Source organism: Theropithecus gelada, chromosome 7a (genome assembly GCF_003255815.1).
Source record: "Theropithecus gelada isolate Dixy chromosome 7a, Tgel_1.0, whole genome shotgun sequence".
In the NCBI taxonomy this organism is placed as follows: domain Eukaryota; kingdom Metazoa; phylum Chordata; class Mammalia; order Primates; family Cercopithecidae; genus Theropithecus; species Theropithecus gelada.
The window spans coordinates 38,442,481-38,464,370 of NC_037674.1; the positions used below are offsets into that span (position 1 = coordinate 38,442,481).

The 21,890-nt window shown below is 40.9% G+C and overlaps 1 protein-coding gene across 3 annotated transcripts; it reads left to right on the top strand.

The window, feature by feature from the left end:
- The first annotated feature begins 798 nt into the window (after positions 1-798).
- LACTB (lactamase beta) lies at positions 799-20,889 on the top strand. Of its 3 annotated transcripts, none has more exons than XR_003120254.1 (6): positions 799-1,221; positions 1,629-1,695; positions 5,292-5,482; positions 5,783-6,119; positions 7,926-8,087; positions 20,108-20,889. XR_003120254.1 is itself a non-coding variant. In XM_025390733.1 (6 exons), exons 1-6 carry the CDS (start codon positions 865-867, stop codon positions 20,631-20,633), a joined length of 1,644 nt encoding a protein of 547 aa, XP_025246518.1. In that variant the 5' UTR covers positions 799-864; the 3' UTR covers positions 20,634-20,889. The 3 variants fall into 3 exon arrangements, 2 of the variants coding, with proteins under 2 accessions (XP_025246518.1, XP_025246519.1); XM_025390733.1 differs by having other exon boundaries at positions 7,922-8,087; XM_025390734.1 differs by lacking the exon at positions 20,108-20,889 and having other exon boundaries at positions 7,926-9,897.
- Positions 20,890-21,890: the final 1,001 nt, after the last annotated feature.

Here is a 21,890-nt window from a genome sequence, read left to right on the forward strand (position 1 = left end):
TGAGATATAGTAAGACAGGACTTGTGGCTAGAAGAAGCTGTAGAAGAACATTCCTTCTTCTAAAGAAATCGCTGCAGAAAGAGATAAAGTACTACTTGGGAGGACGAGGCAGGAGAATTGCTTGAACCTCGGAGGTGGAGATTGCGGTGAGCTGAGATGGCACCATTGCACTCCAGCCTGGACAACAAGAGTGAAAGGTAATAAAAGGTCTGTTTGTAACTTCATATCTTTGGTGCGGTGTGGAGCTAGAATTCCAGAAGCAGTAGATTTTAAAACAGCTTTAGGGAAATGGGTGGAGCTGAAATGAGACATAAAGAAGGGAGATGGCAAGAGAGAGAAAAGAGGAAAGGAGAAAGGGAAAGGAGAAAAGCATCTCTAAAGGGAAAGGAGATGCCTGCTGAGCGTCTACTGCGTGCCCTGCGCTGTTCCAGAAGTTGAGGATCCAAAACTTCTTCTAGGCTCCCCAAAGAAGTCCCAGTCTGGTAAGGAATCTGACAAGTAGTTAAATGATACAAAGTGTTAACTGTTGTTAAGGAAGTGTGCACACTGAGGGGCAAGATGGTTAGGGCGAGAACGCCCATGGGACGGGAACTAGGAAGGCTTCTTGGAGGTGACGCTTGATTTGAGGGTAAGCAAAGGAAAAAAAAGGAAAGAGAGACAGAAAGATAGGAAAAACAACGAAGAGACAAGAAAAGGCAAAGGAGGAAGGGCTCGATGCGATCGGCGCTCGGGTCGTCAGGCGTCGACTGCTAGGGTCTGACCGCGGTCCCCGCCCCCGTCCCGCCCCCTGTCCTTCCCTCCGCCCCGAGCCGCGGCCGCCCGGGTCTGCGTGAGTTCGGTGGCGGCCGGCTGTACAGAGACGCCATGTACCGGCTCCTGTCAGCAGTGACTGTCCGGGCTGCCGCCCCCGGGGGCTTGGCCTCGAGCTGCGGACGACGCGGGGTCCATCAGCGCGCCGGGCTGCCGCCGCTCGGCCACGGCTGGGTCGGGGGCCTCGGGCTGGGGCTGGGGCTGGCGCTCGGGGTGAAGCTGGCGGGTGGGCTGAGGGGCGCGGCCCCGGCGCAGTCCCCCGCGGCCCCCGACCCTGAGGCGTCGCCTCTGGCCGAGCCGCCACAGGCGCAGTCCCTCGCCCCGTGGTCTCCGCAGACCCCAGCGCCGCCCCACTCCAGGGGCTTCGCCAGAGCCATCGAGAGCAGCCGCGACCTGCTGCACAGGATCAAGGTGCGGCCACTGGGGCGGGGGACGTAGGCGGCCGGGGACCCACCCCTCTCGGCGGTGCTGTCGGGGGCTGAGTGGACCCCACCCGGGGCGGCGGGGTGTCCGCGATCGGCTTCCGAGAAAGACTTCCCATTTCCCCACCGCCGAGCCATGGTCAGACGCTCTTGGGGGTTCCCCAAATCTGGGCGGAGGTCACCGCCTGTCTCGGGGACCGCCCCTTCCCCCTAGGAGGCGGACAGGCACATCGCTTGCTGTGAGTGAGTGAGCATGGCCTGGGACGAGGTGGGCGGGGCCCGGCTGGAGGGGGCGGGGCCCATGCTCTTGGGGCGGGGCCTTGGAAGGTCTTAGAGGAGTGATCTGGGCTTTCTTCAGCAGGCCTCTAACTGTCAGTTCTTTCCCTTCGGTCTTAGGATGAGGTGGGAGCACCGGGCATAGTGGTTGGAGTTTCTGTAGATGGAAAAGAAGTCTGGTCAGAAGGTGGGTTCAGAAAATTGTTGTTTTGTTCTGTGCCAGTTGGTAAATAAAATATTGTTTTACTGGTTAGAGTGGATCCCATGAAATGCTATTGCATTTACTTAAAACGATGCATATTGTGGAGAAAACATCTAACATAATAAAGAATCAGGTGTCTTTAAATCACAGTAAGGCTTAAAATGTGACTAATAAATTGGAGTCATAAAGATGGCTTGCTTCTATCCACTCCCACTTTTCTCTTAGGACTGAATTTATTGGTCTGAAAGTTGTGTACAGTAGTCCCTCCTTATATATTCCAAGACCCTCAGTGGATGCCTGAAAACGTGGATGGTATTGAACCCTGTATATTCTATATTTTCTCTTACATATATATACCTATGATAAAGTTTAATTTATAAATCAGTCATAGTAAGAGGTTAACAATAATAATAAAATAGAACAGTCACAACAATACTCTGAGTGGCATGCAATTTAAAACTTAAGAATTGTTTATTTCTGGAATTTTCCATTTAATAGTTTCGGACCATGGATAACTAAAACTGAGGAAAGCGAAACCACAGATAAGGGGTGACTAGAACAATCCATTAACTGAGTACTTGTAGGTAACATTTATGGGTAGATAAAACTCAGAATTTGTGAATTTTTGTTTTTTAATTAAGTTAACAATTTGTTGAGTCCCCTCTTCTGTAAAAGGCAGAGTACTAAGTACTGGGGTTATACACTATTCCTTGTCTTTAATGACTTTTCAGTCTACTTTCTTAGACTTTTTACCAGGCAGAGATGTCAACTATTTTTTTCAAACAAAAGGCAAGAAACTTAGGGAGAGGGATTTCTATTCATTTTATGATACTTTTATCAAGGAATTATTTTTCATAACTTCTCTGTTGCACAGAAATTGATCTAATTGGTCATCCTAGGTTTCTAGGAGTTGTACTTTTAGAAAATGATGTTTCGGGCCGGGTGCAGTGGCTCACGCCTGTAATCCTAACACTTTGAAAGGCAGAGGCAAGTGGATTGCCTGAGCTTAGGAGTTCGAGAGCAGCCTGGGCAACGTCACAAAACCCTGTCGCTACTAAAACCACAAAATTAACCAGGCATGCTAGTGCGTGCCTGTAATCTCAGCTACTCGGGAGGCTGGGGCACAAGAATCGCTTGAACTTGGGAGGTGGAGGTTTGCAGTGAGCCGTGATCATGTCACTGCACTCCAGCCTGGGCAACAGCGAGACTCTGTCTCAAAAAAAAAAAGTTTCATATGCCATTTAAAGGCAGTAAGTTGATGGAAGCAGTAGGGGTTTGAATTTGAAGAAAAATGAGCCAGTTGACGTGGTGCACGCCTGTAATCCCTGTGCTTAGGGAGGCCGGGGAGGAAGGATCGCTGAAGGCCAGAAGTTTGAGACGAGCTCAGGCACCATAGTGACACCTGTGTCTCTATAAAAAAAAAATTTATTGTATTATTAATTATTTTTATTTTTTGGAGTTTCACTAGTTGCCCAGGCTGGAGTGCAATGGTGCCATCTCAGCTCACCACAACCTCCGCCTCCCAGGTTCAAACAATTCTACTGCCTCGTCCTCCCAAGTAGCTGGGATTACAGGCATGCACCACCACACGTGGCTAATTTTTGTATTTTTACAAAAATTAGAGACGGGGTTTCTCCATGTTGGTCAGGCTGGTCTCGAACTCCCAACCTCAGGTGATCCGCCTGCCTCGGCATCCCAAAGTGCTGGGTTTACAGGCATGAGCCTCGGCGCCTGGCTTAAAATTTTTTTTTTTTTTTGAGACGGAGTCTCGCTCTGTAGCCCAGGCTGGAGTGCAGTGGCCGGATCTCAGCTCACTGCAAGCTCCGCCTCCCGGGTTCACGCCATTCTCCGGCCTCAGCCTCCCGAGTAGCTGGGACTACAGGCGCCCGCCACCTCGCCCGGCTAGTTTTTTTGTATTTTTAGTAGAGACGGGGTTTCACCGTGTTAGCCAGGATGGTCTCGATCTCCTGACCTCGTGATCCGCCCGTCTCGGCCTCCCAAAGTGCTGGGATTACAGGCTTGAGCCACCGCGCCCGGCCCTGGCTTAAAATTTTTTAAAAAAGGAAAATGATTCTTCCTTCAAGTATAAGTATAGTCTGATCATTATACCTAATTTATGATAAATCTCGTAATCAAAAATTACATAAATGTCAGCTTTATGGACTTTATGCAAATATTTTTTAGATATTTACAATTATACAATTTTATAGTCATTGTGTTCCTTTTATTTCTTTTCAGATCTTGGTTTTCTGTCTTTTATTTATTTATTTATTTATTTATTTATTTATTTATTTTTTGGACAAGGTCTCTTTTTTGCCCAGGCTGGCATGCAGTGGTGTGATCTTGGCTCACTGCAGTCTCAAACTCCTGGGCTCAGATGATTCTCCCATCTCAGTCTCCCAAGTAGCTGAGACTACAGGTGTACTCCACCATGCCAGGCTTTTTTCTTTCCTTCCTTCCTTCCTTCCTTCCTTCCTTCCTTCCTTCCTTCCTCCCTCCCTCCCTCCCTCCCTCCCTCCCTCCCTTCCTTCCTTCCTTCCTTCCACTCTACCATGCCAGGCTTTTTTCTGCTCTGCTCTGCCCTGCCCTCTTTTGTATATTTTGTAGAAATGCGGTTTCTGCCATGTTGCTCAGGCTAGTCTCGAACTCCTGAGCTCAGGTGATCCACCTGCCTCCGCCTCCCAAAGTGCTGGGATTACAGGCACTTTCTCTTTCTTGGTTAGATTTACACACTTGCAACCTGTGAGAACATAGAAACCAAATTTAAAATTTTTTCTGGAAAAAGCTTTAAGTTAGTACATAATTTTTCTTCTGGTTTGCAGCCAAATTAAATTGATGGTTAGCTAGATTTGGTTTGTGGGACATCTTTTCACACTTTTTTTTGAGACAGGGTTTCACTCTGTCGCCCTGGCTAGAGTGCAATGGCGTGATCTCAGCTTACTGCGACCTCCGCCTCCCAGGTTCAGGCGATTCTCCTGCCTCAGCCTCCCGAGTCGCTGGGATTACAAGCATACGCCACCACGCCCAGCTAATTTTTGTATTTTTAGTAGAGATGGGGTTTTACCATGTTGGCCAGGCTGGTCTCGAACTCCCAGTCTCAGGTGATCTGCTCGCCTCGGCCACCCAAAGTGCTGGGATTATAGGCATGAGCCACTGCGCCCGGCCCACACTTACTTTTATTGAGTGGCTATTTCAAGGAATTTGGTGGAAATTTACTCAAAAGTCAAAAATAAATATAATCTGAAGAAGAATAATGATGTTTTCTTTAAATAATAATTTATTTAAAATATGGAATAACTCAGTTGTTTAGATAAGCTAAGAAAAATTTGTATCTAAGTCATAGAAAGTTGCTATTGCAAACAGGGTACAATTTCACTTTAGTTATAAGGTTAAATTGTTAGACTTACCAGTATACTAAGATTTTAATCCTTTACATGTCCAGTGTTAAGTAACTTATAAAAGTGGAGTATCTTTTCTTTTAGATAAACACAGCATGTTTAAAGATAGTATTATTTCAGTTTTTGAAGACTTGTTTGACCATGAAGCCTTTAATAGTGACTTTTTACTTTTTTCCTCCAAAGGTTTAGGTTATGCTGATGTTGAGAACCGTGTACCATGTAAGCCAGAGACAGTTATGCGAATTGCCAGCATCAGCAAAAGTCTCACCATGGTTGCTCTTGCCAAATTGTGGGAAGCAGGGAAACTGGATCTTGATATTCCAGTACAACATTATGTTCCCGAATTCCCAGAAAAAGAATATGAAGGTGAAAAGGTAGTGAAACTCACAGTTCATTTTACTAATGGCATGTTAAATGGTTTATGCTAGAATTTATATTTAAAATGTTTCATAGGATTCTTTGGCTTTTTAGTTATTGTTAATGTATTAGGTTTTTTTCATCAAGATGATAATCAGGTAGGTATTTTTCTGAAATTTGAGGCTAAGGATTTGTACATGACATTTTCCCAGCAGCAGTTCAAAATGGAAAATATTACTGAGACATTATTCCAAGGTAACTAACTTTCTGTTTTTCGGGTTAATACTGTAATTGAATTTTCGTGTTTTTACAATTAGGTTTCTGTCACAACAAGATTACTGATTTCCCATTTAAGTGGAATTCGTCATTATGAAAAGGACATAAAAAAGGTGAAAGAAGAGAAAGCTTATAAAGCCTTGAAGATGATGAAAGAGACTGTTGCATTTGAGCAAGAAAAAGAAGGCAAAAGTAATGAAAAGAATGATTTTACTAAATTTAAAACAGAGCAGGAGAATGAAGCCAAAAGCCGGAATTCAAAACCTGGCAAGAAAAAGAATGATTTTGAACAAGGCGAATTATATTTGAGAGAAAAGTTTGAAAATTCAATTGAATCCCTAAGATTATTTAAAAATGATCCTTTGTTCTTTAAGCCTGGTGAGTGTTCATCCCTTCTCTTAACAAAATCATCATTACTGAAATGTTAATTTTCAGGAAATCCAAAATGATACCATCCTGAGTGCATTCAGTGAGGCTAATGTTTGTGATATGGGCTAGTCTGGTGCTTGTGTTTTTATCTGTAGTTTCTAACAAAGCCTAGTATCCAGGCAGCTCGTTGTTTAAATTTTGCCTCATTGGAGACTACCCAGTCATTTAGAGGATTCTCGGTATCAAGATGTTCATGCAAACTTATGGAGAAATGTTGGAATAATAGTTCTCTAAATACAACCTGGACCAAAATAGACATGTTAAGGTATTGCTGATATTTTAGTACTTGGTTAGAATTTAAATTGCTCAGCTTATTTTGTGCCTTTATTTCTTAAAGAAATGAGCGTTCATCAATAATTTTTCCCAAAAAGCTGATCCGTACAAATAATTATCTTTGTTTTATTTTTTGATTTGGTGCCTATTGAAGCTACTTAAAATCTAAATTTACCATAGTATAAATTATATACTTATATTCTATTTTCATTTTAAAAGCTTTTAGTTGAATAGATATTATATAAATATAACTAATAAGAGGAAATAAAATATAATTTTGGATTTTATCTTAAAAATGAAGTTCCATGCTGGGCACAGTTGGCTCACGCCTGTAATCCCAACACACTTAGGGAGGCAAAGGTGGGAGGATCGCTTGAGCCCAGGAGTTTAAGACTAGTCTGGGCAACAAAGCAATGCCCTGTCTCTACAAAAAAATTTTTTTAAATAACCAGGTTCAGTGGCCTGCGCCTGTAAGTAGTCCCAGCTACTCAGGAGGCTGAGGTGGGAGGATCCCTGAGCCCAGGAGTTCAAGGTTGCAGTGAGTTACGATCATACCACTTTACTCTAGCCTGGGCAACAGCAAGAGCAAGACCCTGTCTCAAACCAGTTTGAGTTTGTCCAGAACCCAAAATGATATAAAGTTATTTATTTGAAATACTATATATATTTGAATATGTATTTAAATTTAAATATGTATTTGAAACAAGGTTAGTGTGCCTACATTTTATTTTATTTATTTATTTATTTTTATTTGAGATGGAGTCTGGCTCTGTCGCCCAGGCTGGAGTGCAGTGGCACAATCTCAGCTCACTGCAACCTCCGTCTCCTGCGTTTAAGCGATTTTCCTTCTTCAGCCTCCTGAGTAGCTGGGATTACAGGTGCCCGCCACCACACCTGGCTAATTTTTGTATTTTAGTAGAGACAGGGTTTCACCGTGTTGGCCAGGCTGGTCTCAAACTCCTGACCTCAGGTGATCCTCCCCTCTTGGCCTCCTTAAATACTAGGATACAGGAGTGAGCCACTGCTCCTGACCCATATATTGTATTAAAATAAGAACATGTTTGCCCATTTATGCCCTAAACAATGAGTAGAGGTAGATTAAGAACAAAGTTGACTCAAGAAATCAAATTTGCTTTGCTTTTCTTCCTCTTCCTGTTTTGGTGTCACTTTGAAAGATTTTTGTTTTGTTTTGAGGTAGGATTTATTTGCTTACTTTATTATCAGAGAAAGGAGCAGATTTATGTGAAATGTTAAGTGTGCTGATCATAATTTTATTCTTGTGTTAAGGACTTGGAATAAGGACAATTGCAAAGTTAATTCAATATGTTGATGTGTTTGTCCTGTGTTCTTTTTCTAAATGCTGCAGTAAAATATTCCTGTTTTAAAGGTATGCTAATTTTCAGTGGGAATATATTTTATGTAGTTTTGAATAATAATCAAGCATTTTCTTTTTTTCCTCCTTGCAATGATGTCTCAAGGTAGTCAGTTTTTGTATTCAACTTTTGGCTATACCCTACTGGCAGCCATAGTAGAGAGAGCTTCAGGCTATAAATATTTGGACTATATGCAGAAAATATTCCAAGACTTGGATATGCTGACAACTGTGCAGGAAGAAAATGAGCCAGTGATTTACAATAGAGCAAGGTAAATGAATACCTTCTGCTGTGTCTAGCTGTATCACATCTTAACACTATGTTATTAATTAAAAGTCACATTTTCTTTGTTTCCATTCCAAAATCAACTTGCCACATTTTGGGAGCTTTTCTACATGTCTGTTTTCCCATCTGTAGAGTGAAGGAAGTAAAACATGTTTATAAAGTACACTAAGACCCTTTGATGAAAGACAGCAATAATATTAATAATTCAAACATGACTAATGAAACCAAAATTGCACCCACCCTGAGCATCTGTAATTTGCTCTTTAACCATTCCTTTTCTTATGTTTTAACGAATGCTTTGTTTACGTGTTGTTAGTTTTTAATGGCTTTCATACTGTTTTGAAATAATTTTATACTTACAGAAAAGTTGCAAGAGTAATACAAAGAATTCACATATCCCCTTTACTCAGATTCCCTTAATGTTAGTTTACCGCATTTGCATTGCCTTTCTGTCTACACGTGTTTATTTCTGAACCATTTGGAAATAAGTTGTAGACGTGATACCCCTTTACCTATAAATATTTAAATGTGTATTTTCTAAAATCAAGGACATTCAGGGCCGGGCGCGTTGGCTCACGCCTGTAATCCCAACACTTTGGAAGGCTGAGGTGGGTGGATCACCTGAGGTCAGGAGTTCGAGACCAGCCTGGCCAATGTGGTGAAACCAACCCTATCTCTACTAAAAATGCAAAAATTAGTCAGGCATGGTGGCGGGTGCCTATAATCCCAGCCACGTGGGAGACTGAGGCAGGAGAATCGCTTGAACCCAGGAGGCGGAGGTTGCAATAAACGAGATCGTGCCATTGCACTTCAGGCTGAGTAACAGAGCGAGACTCCATCTCAAAAAAGGAAAACAAACAAACAAAAAACCAAGGACATTTAGGAAATTAACATAGATACAATGCTTTTATCAAATCTACAGGCCTTACTCAAATTTTGCCAGTTGTTCCAATAATTTCCTTTATAGCAAAAGAGCAGAAATACTTTTTTTCTGGTCTAGGATCTAATCCATGATCTCACATTGCATTTACTTGTCATATCTATCAGAAGTCACATGACATCAATTTGTCCCATTATTGCTGATGGTATTTTAATCACTTTTTGAGGTGGTGCCTGTCAGGTTTTTATAAAGTTACTATTTTTACCTTATAATTAACAAGTATATTTGGAGGAGATAATTTAAGATGATGTAAAAATCCTATTTCTCATCAAACTTTCTACTAGTTTTAGCATCTATTGATGATTCATGACTGAATCAGTTATTACAGTGATGGTTGTCAAATGGTGATTTTCTAATTCCATCATCCATTCTATATTTATTAGTTGGCATTCTATTATAAGAAGGTGCGGGCTGGGGGCGGTGACTCACGCCTGTAATCCCAGCACTTTGGGAGGCTGAGGCGGGCGGATCACTTGAGGCCAAGTTTGAGACCAGCCTGGCCAACATGGCGAAACCCTGTCTCTACTGAAAATACAAAAAATCAGCCAAGTGTGGTGGCAGGCACCTGTAATCTCAGCTACTCGGGAGTCTGAGGCAGGAGAATCTCTTGAACCCTGGAGGCAGAGGTTGCAGTGAGCCAAGATCATGCCACTGCACTGCAGCCTGGGTGACAGTAGACTCTATCTCAGAAAAAAAAAAGTGCTTTCCCTGCTCTCTTATTTATTTATTCATACTAGTATGCATTCATGGATTCTTAGTTTAGTCAGTGAGTTATAATCTGTCACTGTCATTATTTAATATATTGCTTTTAAAATAGTATATGAAATATTAAAACTGTAACAGTAAATGGTTATTAGATTGCTTACCTATATGTGTAGTTTTTGTTTTGTTTTGCCATACATTTGTAAATATTTATTGAGCAAATACTACATGCCACATATTGTACCACATAGTAGAGCTAACCTGACATAGCTCCTGCCCTCCAGGAGCTTAAAGACCAACATCCAGCAAATAAATCAATTAAGTACATACATTTTCTTTCAAAAGGAATACATGTTATGAACAGGCACAGTGGCTCACACCTGTAATCCCAGCACTTTGGGAGGCCAAGGCAGTAGGATTGCTTGAGCCCAAGAGTTTGAGACTAGCTGGGGCAACGTAGTGAGACCCCATCTCCACAAAAAATACAAAAATTAGCCAGGCATGGTGGTGCGTGCCTGTCGTCCCAGTTACTCGGGAGGCTGAGGTGGGAGGATTGTTTGAGCCCAGAAGGTAGAAGTTGTAGTGAGCGGAGGTCGCCCCACTATACTCTAGTCTGAGTAACAGAGCAAGACTCTGTCGCACCCCCTGCCAACAAAAAAAAGAATATGATTAGGTAACATAGTTATCAGTGGGGCCACACCGCCCTTTAGATATGTAGCTAACATGGTAATCCCCTCCTTTTTGTAATTATTATTTTAGATTCAGGGTGTACATGTGCAGGTTTGTTACATGGCTATATTGTATAATGCTGAGGTTTGGACCTGTCACCCAAATAATGAATTTATGAACTTAGTATCTAATAGGTAGTTTTTCAACCCTTGCCCTCCTCCCTCCCTGCGTCCCCCTTTTTGGAGTCCTTGGTGTCTCCTGTTTCCATCTTTTTTTTTTTTTTTTTTTTTTTTTTTGAGACGGAGTCTCGCTCTGTAGCCCAGGCTGGAGTGCAGTGGCCGGATCTCAGCTCACTGCAAGCTCCGCCTCCCGGGTTCACGCCATTCTCCGGCCTCAGCCTCCCGAGTAGCTGGGACTACAGGCGCCCGCCATCTCGCCCGGCTATTTTTTGTATTTCTTAGTAGAGACGGGGTTTCACTGTGTTCGCCAGGATGGTCTCGATCTCCTGACCTCGTGATCCGCCCATCTCGGCCTCCCAAAGTGCTGGGATTACAGGCTTGAGCCACCGCGCCCGGCCTCCTGTTTCCATCTTTATGTTCACGTGTACCCAGTGTTTAGCTCCTACTTGTAAGTGAGAACATGTGGTATTTGATTTTCTGTTTCTACATTAATTCACTTAGGATAATGGCCTCTAGCTACATCTATGTTGCTGCAAAGGACATGATTTTGTTCTTTCTTATGTATGTGTATATATTTTTAAATGAATGATTTTTCTGCTTGATTTTATGTGTGTTGATAGTGAACATTAAAATGCTCTTCTTATTTGGATTATGTAGACCTCTCCTACATGCCATTAATAAGGGTAATTAAGATTCTGGGGGTGGGGCGAGGTGTCTCACACCTGTAATCCCAGCACTTTGGAAGGCTGAAGCGGGTGGATCATCTGAGCTCAGGAGTTCAAGACTAGCCTGGGTAACATGGTAAAACCCCATCTCTACCAAAAGTACAAAAAAATTAGCCAGGCATGGTAGTGTGTACCTGTAGTCCTGACTCCTTGGTAGGCGGAGCTGGGAGGATCACTTGAGCCTGGGAGGGTGAGGCTACACAGAGCTGTGATTGCACCACTGCACTACAGCCTGGGCGAGAGAGGGAGACCCCGTCCCAAAAAACATTTTTTTGATATATTATAAAAATACAAAATAGTATCTAACTAAAGTAATTGAATACTTAAAAACTATCTGGGTGTAGACACTATTTTACAGTGAGGCATCCTTAGGTACTTTTAGTAAGATTTAAGATTTAAAACATTTAAACCACATTTTCTCTCCATTTTCTTCTATAGCTTTTATATATAAAATATCAAGTTCAAGTTACTTATGTAAATTTGAATTGGGTGTTCAAACAAAATCCTAGGTGAATTGCTTAAGCAGACTTTAATATAATTTATGGAGAGGCTTTTAGAACAGATTTTGACAAGTTAACTAGAATTTTTACCCTTAGGAGTGAAAAATGCTATGATTTTATATAATTTCATATTTGATTCATTTACCACTATAATAGGAAAGGGTTTAGTCAGCTTTTTAGCCTTTACAAATTTTACAATTTAATTTATGCTTTCTGTTATGGAGACATTTTCTATGACTTAGAGTTTTAACTTTAATTTACATAATCTAAAATAATTCAGGCCAGGTGCTGTGTGGCTCATGCCTGTAATCCCAGCACTTTGAGAGGCCAAGGCAGGAGGATCATTTGAGGCCAGGAGTTTGAGACCAGCCGTGGCAACAGAGTGAGACCCCATCCCTACAAAAATTCTTTAAATAAGGAGGCGGGCGTCGTAGCGCACGCCTGTGGTCCTAGTTAATCAGGAGGAGAGAATCACTTGAGCCCTGGAGTTTCAGGCTGCAGTAAGCCATGATCATATTCTGCACTCCAGCCCGGGTGACAAAGCAAGATCCTGTCTCTAAAAATTAATTAATTACTTGGTTAATTGAATAAAACAAGCACAAGACTATATAAAAGTGCTAAAAAATTTACATGTTCGGTTGAGATGAGACAGGATTAAAATAATGTGAACCAAATACAGATTTCTTGTCCGAACTGGTATACTTCAAAAATCACACATGGAAGTATTGAATTTTAAAATTACAAACATTTGAGCTTATTTTGTAGAGAAAAATTTGAGACACAGTGTTAGCAAATGCAATAAAAATTTGTTTGACCTTTTAAAGTAATTTGGGATTTTTATTATTAGAGGAAAAAGTATTTGGAAAGCAAATACTTGATAACTTTTCAAAAATACTTTGTTCAGAAAGAACAAAGAACACTCATGAAAGGGCAGTTGTGTCAAATGTTAGGAGGGTGAGTCAGAAGTTTACAAAATGGCCAGTTGACTTATATCTTGATTATTTATGGTCAGAATTAATTCAATTCGTTAAGTATTTGTATTTACTGAGTTTTATCTGTTTACTCCTCTCTCTTCCTACCATAGTGGTATTCAAACTGTAGGTTTGTATGTCCAATTATTGAGTTGGAAAATCAGTTTAGTGGGTTGAGTAGCAGGATTTCTTTTTTTTAATAGAACAAAATAGAATAGAATATGATAACATACATCGCAGGTAGTAAAGGTAAATATAAGCTTTGGGATAAAGGCTAGGCTGCTGCATTAAGGAGACACCAAAATGCAGTGGCGTGAGGAAAACAAAAGTTTAATTTTCCATGCAGCATTCCTAAGGTGAACAGTTCTGATTGGTTCCCCACAAGCCTTTAAGAGGCCAGAGTCATCCATCTTACTGCTCCTCTCTCCACAGTGGTGTCCCTGTCTGTACACCTGAAGCTCAATCATAGCCCCGAAGGTGCCCCAGCCTCCTGAAAAGAGACAGGGTATGGAGCTTGTACTCAGGGCCTTAAGGTCCAGGCTTGCAAGTGTCACACTTCGTTTCTGTCCACCTTCTGTTGGCAAAAACTTAGCTATATGGTCAAACTTTGCAACAAGGGAGGCTGAGAAATGTAATTTCTAGCTGAGCAGGCATGTGCCTTGCTTTACTTTATTACTAAGGAAGAATAGAAGAGTCAGTTTTGTGAGCAAGCAGCCATCTATGCCACTGGCCACTGTGTTGCTCCATAAAACTTCTGTTTTAGAAGGGTGTGATGTGTGTATGTGTGTGTGGGTGTGTGTGTGTTTTCATTCAGTCGAAAGGAGAAATGTATTCCTCACTGTGGGTTGAGGTTAAAAAAAAATGTTTGAAAGCCATTCAGTGGAATATATCAAACTAAAATTTTATTATATTTTTTACTAGTAATTTGTGAAAGGAGTTTTGGGATAGAATTTTGAAGCTTAATTAGTAATAGGAATTTTACAGTTATGGTGTTTTATTTTCCATTTTATTATTTGATTTGTTAGAAATGTAGCACATTTAACAAATCAACTATTACTTTTACCTTGCATATTTCCATTAGTACATGCTTTACAAATGGTTTAATTGTACTTTATAAAGAAATAGATGAAATGGTGGCTTTTTTTGGAAATTTTTTTAGTTTTATGTTCCTATCTCCATACTAGTTTTGTTCAATCTGTTGTATTTAAATCATAATTTTTTAATTATCAGCTTATTTAAAAGGATTAAATATGCATTGCAAATCAGTCTATGGCCTAAAAGAGATTTCTTGGGGACCCAAAATAAATTAGGTTAGCAACAAGCAATGAATTTTAATTTTTTAAATGGCCTGTGGTTCTCAACTACTTCAGACTCTTTGTGTTTATTATTTTTGGATCTAGCATTATATTTTACTGGAAAGCACAAGAAAAATGATAAATACCATTGGGAGGTCGAAAGGGGTGTATTGCTGTGCCTTGGTGTTCAAGACCAGTCTGGGCAACATGGTGAAACCCTGTCAGACAATACAAAAAAATTAGCTGGGCATGGTGGCATGAGCCTGTAGTCCCAGCTACTTGAGGGCTGAGCAGGGAGGATCACCTGAGCCCAGGAAGTTGATGCTGCAGTGAGCTGTGATCGTGCCACTGCACTCTCACCTGATGATGGAATGAGACCTTGTCTCAAAAACAAATGACAAATACCAGAAGTTGTCAGTTGAATCTAAAAAAAGTTTCTCTAGTAAAGATGGCATAGATGCATGACCTTACTGTGATTTAGATCTAGACATTTGAAAATTTGAAAATGGATGTCTAGCTCTGTATATAAGGGGGAGAAGGACATTATGTCCACTCATCGAGCCTCTTTTCTAAGCTAGAAATGAAGGCTCTGTGAATGTGCAGAATGCAGAGCAGCTATTGTTTCCTGTTTTCTTGATGAGTAATTAACTTGTGACTTGCGCAAAAATCAAAATTGCCATATGATGGTGAGTTAATTTCATTTTCTTTGAGACAAGATCTCACTCTGTTGCCTTGGCAGGAATGCAGTAGCACAATCATACCTCACTGCAGCCTTGAACTCCCTGGCTCAAGTGATCCTCCTGTATCAGCCTTCCAAGTAGCTGGAACTACAGATGTGCACCACCACACCTGGCTGATTTTTAAAATTTTTTGTAGAGATGAGATCTTGCTGTGTTTCCCAGGCTGATCTCCTGACCTCAAATGATCCTTCCTCCTCAGCCTCCCAAAGTGTTGGGATTACAGGCGGGAGCCTAGCTCATTTTATTTTCTATTCTTTGAAAAAAGGCAATGGGTTTCTATCTCTAGTGTTAAGGGTCCCTATCAGCTCTGAGATGCTTTTGGTTTGGTGTTTTTGTTTTGTCTCGTTTTAATTCGTAGTAGTTCTCAGTGGTTCTAAAGGGTAGTTGATTCATTTTAGTTAGATAAAATGGGCTGCTGAAATAAAAGAGGGCACTAAAAGAAGGAAATATTGTTACCTAGGAAAATGTTTTATCTATTTGCTTTATTTGTTTTATTTGATACAGTATCTGTTTGGGCCTCTGAAACTCAACTCTGATTCTTTTTTGTAATAATTATTTTAAAGGAGTTTAAAGGCACCAGCTTTTGGGGGGGAGTTCGGGGAGTAAAAGAAATCTTTTCAAAGATATAGACAAAAATAAAACCTTAAAGTAAAACTTAATATATATGTTTGTATTGATTTGTTTTATGGTACCATTTTGCAGGGGAAAAAATGTTTCCAGCTTTGTTATGTAGTCTACTGACTTGTTGGGTATAACCATAAACCTGTTTATAATATCCTGACTAAGGCTTTTTAGAGTTACTGTGTTTCCAGGAGTAAATATGTCTCTTCTTTGTCATTTCTTTGTGTGTTTATGCACGTGTTGAAAATAGTACCACACGGTGTCTGTCACCTGTTCAAAGGATCTCACCAGAATCCCACCTCACAATAGCACTGAAATTCTTTCGCTCAGATTTGAGTCACAAGATCACACTTAGCTGTAAGGGAGGCAAGAGAATTGTTTTTAACTGGGTATGTTGTTGTCTTGAATAAAATTGGGATTTTCTTAAATGGAACAGTGGGAACATTGATTCTGTTTAGGCGCGTAACTATTGATTCTGTGTAGCAAATATACTCTGTATAGGCAAGTACACTAAATAACTGTGTAAGTGAACATCACAAAGGAGCCCATTGACTGTTCTTGCCACTGAGAGACACTCAATTTGTTGATGGGGAATCCTCAGTCAATGCCTCAGCTTATTATTAGAACTTGGCCATTTTTTTTATGTGTTTGGCACAGTGTTTGCAACAAGAATTTCTAATTTTATAACTAGATGGGATGAAAACCAAATAAAATGAATGTTTTCTGGAGTGTTTGCTGTATTTTTTAATGTTTAAAATTTTTAATATCAATTTTTATGGGTACAGAGCAGCTGTATATACTTACGGTGTACATGAGATGTTTTGGTACAGGCGTGCAGTGCATACCAATCACATCGTGTAAAATGAGTTATCCATCCCCTCAAGTATTTATCCTTTGTGTTACAAACGATCCAATCCTACTCTTAGTTATTTTTAAATGTACAATTATTATTGACCATCATCACCATGTTACATTATCAAATACTGGATCTTATTAATTATTTATGTTTCTTTTGTACCCATTAACCATCCCACCTTCTCTCAACTTTGGCTGCATTTTGACAGTATGGATATGGCCTTTACCTTCTATTTCTAAAATGTCTTCTAGAATTAAGAATTGTTCCGTATCAAGCTCTTTTTCATGCCTTTAGCTGACAGACTCTCTACTAGTAGTTCAATCCAAATGTAAATACTAAATGTTAAAGTGGGATTGTTTTTATAATATGCATTTGAAATTCTGTTGGTTTTCAAACGTCTTATAACAATACATACCAAGTGATGAATATTGTCTCTAAAGACATTTAAGAAGCATTTTGAAAATAAGGCTGGGCGCAGTGGTTTCATGCCTGTAATCACAGCACTTTGGGAGGCGGAGACAGGTGAATCACTTGAGCCCAGGAGTTCAAGACCAACCTGAGCAACACGGCAAAACCCTGTCTCTACAAAAAATACAAAAATTAGCCAGACAAGGTTGTGTGTGCCTGTAGTCCCAGCTGCTCAGGAGGCTGAGGTGGGGGATTACCTGAGCCTAGGATCACACCACTGCACTCCAGCCTGGGTGAGAGTGAGACCCTGTCCCCCCACCCTTGAAAAAAAGTATTTTTAGTTTATAAGTTTGTAGATGTAGATTTCTGTGGTTATATAACATTCTTGTGCAGAATCTGGAGATTCTTATAAATAAGTATGAAGAAGCTGTTTGTCATCTGGCATCGTCCCATCAGTTAGTTACAAAAATGTTTCAGCAACTTAGTCAAGAACTTGTGTCTATATTCTTTTAAGCAGAAATGTTTTAGGAATTTGAAATAGTAAAGTTTATCTTTCAGCTGAACAAAATTATTTTCATAAAAATGTACTCATTGGTCCTATGTGAAAAGGAACTAAGAGATTAAAATCTAGAATTTGCTTATTAAAACTAGAATTCTAAAGTATAGAAGTCTCCATATTTTAATATTTAAAGGAGGAATAACTGAGGAGTTCTAGTTTCCAGTCTTAATGTAAGTGGTTTGAAATGCTTTACTGTTAAAAGGAAGTTACAGAGCTGGGCGCGGTGGCTCACGCCTGTAATCCTAGCACTTTGGGAAACTGAGGCTGGCAGATTACATGAAATCAGGAGTTCCTGACCAGCCTGACCAACATAGGGAAACCCCGTTTCTACTGAAAATACAAAAAGAAAAAAAAAATAGCCGTGCATGGTGTTGGGCACCTTTAATCCCAGCTACTCGGGAGGCTGAGGGAGAATCGCTTGAACCCGGGAGGTGGAGATCACAGTGTGCCGAGATTGTGCCACTGCATTCCAGCCTGGGCGAAAGAGCGAGACTCTGTTTAAAAAAAAAAGAAAAAATCGGCTGGGAACAGTGGCTCATGCCTGTAATCCCAGAACTTTGGGAGGTGGAGGCGGGCAGATCACCTGAGTTCTGGAGTTCGAGAGCAGCCTGGCCAACATGATGAAGCCCCCGTCTCTACTAAAAATACAAAAATTAAAAAAAATTAGCTGGGCATGGTGGTGCATGCCTGTAATCCCAGCTACTAGGGAGGCTGAGGCAGGAAAATAACTTGAACCCAGGAACAGTGAGCCGAGATTGGGCTACTGCACTCCAGCCTGTGCAACAGAGCAAGACTCAGTCTCAAAAATCAATAAATAGACCAGGCGCGGTGGCTTACGCCTATAATCCCAACACTTTGAGAGGCCAAGGTGGGCGGATCACTTGAGGTCAGGAGTTTGAGACCAGCCTGGCCAACATGGCGAAACCCCATCTCTACTAAAAATACAAAAATTAGCCGGGTGTGGTGGCGCACACCTGTAATCCCAGCTACTTGGGAGGCTGAGGCAGGAGAATTGCTTGAACCCAGGAAGCGGAGGTTGCAGTGAGCCAAGATCGCGCCACTGCACTCCAGCCTGGGCGACAAGAGTGAAACTCCGTCTCAAAAATAAATAAATAAGTAAATATACAGAAAAAAATTAGCTGGGCATGGTGGCAGCACGTGTAATCCTAGCTACTGGGGAGGCTGAGGCAGGAGAACCAATTGAGCCTGGGAGGCAGAGGTTGCAGTAAGCTGAGATTGCACCACTACACTCCAGCCTGGTCAACAGAGCGAGACTCCGTCTCAAAAAAAAGAAGTTACAGAAAGCTGATTATTGGCTGGGCACAGTGGCTCATGCCTGTAATTCCAGCACTTTGGGAGGCAGAGGCGAGTAGATTGCTTGAGGCCAGGAGTTTGAGACCAGGCTGGACAACAGTGAGAACTTCATCTCTACCAAGAAAAAAAAAAAAAAGAAAGAAAGAAAAAACTTAGCTAGGTATGGTGGTACACACCTGTGGTCCCAGCTACTCAAGAGGCTGAGGCAAGAAGATTGCTTGAGCCCTGGAGGTTGAGGCTATAGTTAGCCATGATTGTACCACTGCAGTCCAGCCTAGACAATAGTGCAAGACTCTGTCTCAAAAGAAAAGTGGAAATTTATTTCTCAGTGGAAAAAAAATGTGTTTCTATTATGTAACTTCTTTTAGATTTAATTTGACTTGGTTGGCTGGAATTACAAATATAATCAGGAGTTGGGGCAGAAAGTAACGAGGGCCTAAAATTTGAGAGTTGCCATAGGAATGGAAGGAAGGGAGAAGGGTAAGACACAAAGCAGAGATTGAATAAACAGGATTTAGCATCTTACTGGATGTGAGAGTTTAGGGCAAGAAAGTCATTAAAAGTTGTATAATGAAGGCTTTAATGGAGAGAAAGAAATATGACGGACATGTTGATTTTGAGACAATGAGAAAACCACCTATCAAGTCATTGGTTCTCTAAAGAGCATGCTAAGATCCCCTTTAGACTTTTTTTCTTTTTTTAAATCTTCAGACACAAACCTGTGGCCACTCCTTTCCTAACTGCCAGCCCTACTTCACCCAATATTATGACTTGTACTTTTAGGTTACGTATAAGAATCTTGAAAAAAGAAGAAAGGATTCAAACTAGGGTTTGCTAACTCCAACCTTTCCCACTGCACCAAGAAACTACCATGTCACATCACTATATACGATATGTATATGGTATTATTTTTAGAATTTTTTTTTTTTAGATAGGGTCTTGCTTTGCTGCCCAGGCTGGACTCAAACTCCTGGGCTCAAGCGGTCCTCCTGCCTCAGCCTCCCAAGTCACTGGGATTACAGGCACGGGCCGCTGCACCCAGCTTATATGGTATTTTTATCCAAGAAATCTAGTCATCTTACAAATAACCTTATTCCTAAACATCCCAATATGCTTTGGATGTTTACAGTGTTGGTTATAAAATTCACTTGTGGCATGATTCAGCATTAACCACAAGGACAAGGAATATCTACCAAATGATAAGTGTCTCCATATGCACAGGGCAAATATGTCATGTGTTATATTAATTTTTGCAGGTATTAAAAGTTTGATACACTCAGCATGGACAAGCCATACCAATAGAAAAAAAACCACTTTCTATGCTTTAATTCAAAAGGTAATTAGACTACCTTATTTAGTATCTGTGTGTCATTAGGACCTGAATCATACTGAAAATTAGTGGTTATAGTTTCTAAGAATGTATGATCATTACATTGAAATACAATCTGTCTCATGTACACATTTTTCTATCATATGTGAAGTCAGTGGTTATTAAATTTTTAATAATCATTTCTTATTTCCTTTTAGATTTTATGTTTACAATAAAAAGAAACGTCTTGTCAACACACCTTACGTGGATAACTCCTATAAATGGGCTGGTGGTGGATTTCTGTCTACAGTGGGTGACCTTCTGAAATTTGGGAATGCAATGCTTTATGGTTACCAAGTCGGGCTGTTTAAGAACTCAAATGAAAATCTTTTACCTGGATACCTCAAACCAGAAACAATGGTTATGATGTGGACCCCAGTCCCTAACACAGAGATGTCTTGGGATAAAGAGGGTAAATATGCAATGGCGTGGGGTGTGGTGGAAAAGAAGCAAACGTATGGTTCTTGTAGAAAGCAACGACATTATGCTTCACATACTGGAGGGGCTGTGGGTGCTAGTAGTGTCCTACTGGTCCTTCCTGAAGAACTGGATACAGAGACTATAAATAACAAGATTCCCCCAAGAGGAATCATAGTTTCTATCATATGTAACATGCAGTCTGTTGGCCTCAATAGCACCGCTTTGAAGATTGCCCTTGAATTTGATAAAGACAGATCAGACTGATACTTTAACACCACAGGTGCAAAATGAGTTGTTTTGGGGTTTTTTTGAAACATTAAAGTTCCAAAACATGAAATTTTTAAGAATAAATTTGAAATAGAGTATAATTGAATGCAGAGAATTATGTACCTCTAATTGCTTAATTTTGTAATGGTCTTTTATTGTAGAATTGGTTCTTTATACTCAGGGAAGTAATTCTATTGTTTTTACTTTTTGAAAAAAAGTGTTAACTCTTGAAATAAAATATTCTGATAAAATATGTACTTTCTGCATGTGTAATACAGAGAAAATCTCATTCAACAGGAGCCTCCAAATATCTGAGGGTTTTTTTTTGAAATGGATTCTTGCCGTGTTGCCTAGCCTGGAGTGCAGTGGTGTGATCTTGGCTAACCACAACCTCTGCTTCCTGAGTTCAAGCGATTCTCCTGCCTCAGCCTCCCAAGTAGCTGGGATTACAGGCACCCAGCACCATGCCCAGTCAATTTTTGAATTTTTAATAGAGACAGTGTTTCGGCATTTTGGCCAGGCTGGTCTTGAACTCTTGACCTCAGGTGATCCACCTGCCTCAGCCTGCCAAAGTGCTGGGATTACAGGCGTGAGACACTGTGCCCAGGCCAAATATCCTTTTAATAGGAGAGCAGTAACAAAAGCATGAGAAATAGTATATTATCTACTACAGCTTAAAAGAAACGTTCAGGGAAGGAATCGGGAAATTGGGAGCAATATAGTCATGTGGGTCTGGTGCAGTCTTGAATGAGGTTGCAGACAAGGTGTTATGATCATCTAAAGAATTCTCCAGGGCTGAAGGAAAGGCTTCCACATGGCTTGCTTGCATGACTGCTGGCAAGAGTCAGTCCTCTGGCTGGTGGGTGGCAAGGGGGCTCAGTTTGTCAACACATGGACCTCTCTGTAGGGCCGCGTGAGTATCTTAATGTCATGGCAGTTGGCTTCCCGCAGAGTAAGTGATGAGACAGAGAGTGCCAGGCAGAAGTCACTCTTATAAACTAGCCTCAAGTCACATACCATCACATTGGCCAAATTCCATGGGTTACATGGGGCCTAATAAATGTTGGAGAGTTTATATCGATTGTGAATAATATAAGGAGGTAGGAATCACTGGGTGTCAACTTGGAAGTTGGGTACCACAGTCTGACCTCTGGTCCCCAGTGATTTATGTCCTTCCCAAAGCAAAATACTCTTACCTCCTTTCAAATCCTCCAAAAGTTTCACCTTAGTATAGCATCAGCTCAAAGCCCAGTA

Excerpts from the sequence above, each read along its gene's own strand:
- LACTB (XM_025390733.1), top strand. The coding sequence starts at position 865 with ATGTACCGGCTCCTGTCAGCAGTGACTGTCCGGGCTGCCGCCCCCGGG. Across the intron at positions 6,120-7,921 it reads TCCTTTGTTCTTTAAGCCTG|GTAGTCAGTTTTTGTATTCA; the intron begins GTGAGTGTTCAT and ends TGATGTCTCAAG. Across the intron at positions 8,088-20,107 it reads GTGATTTACAATAGAGCAAG|ATTTTATGTTTACAATAAAA; the intron begins GTAAATGAATAC and ends ATTTCCTTTTAG.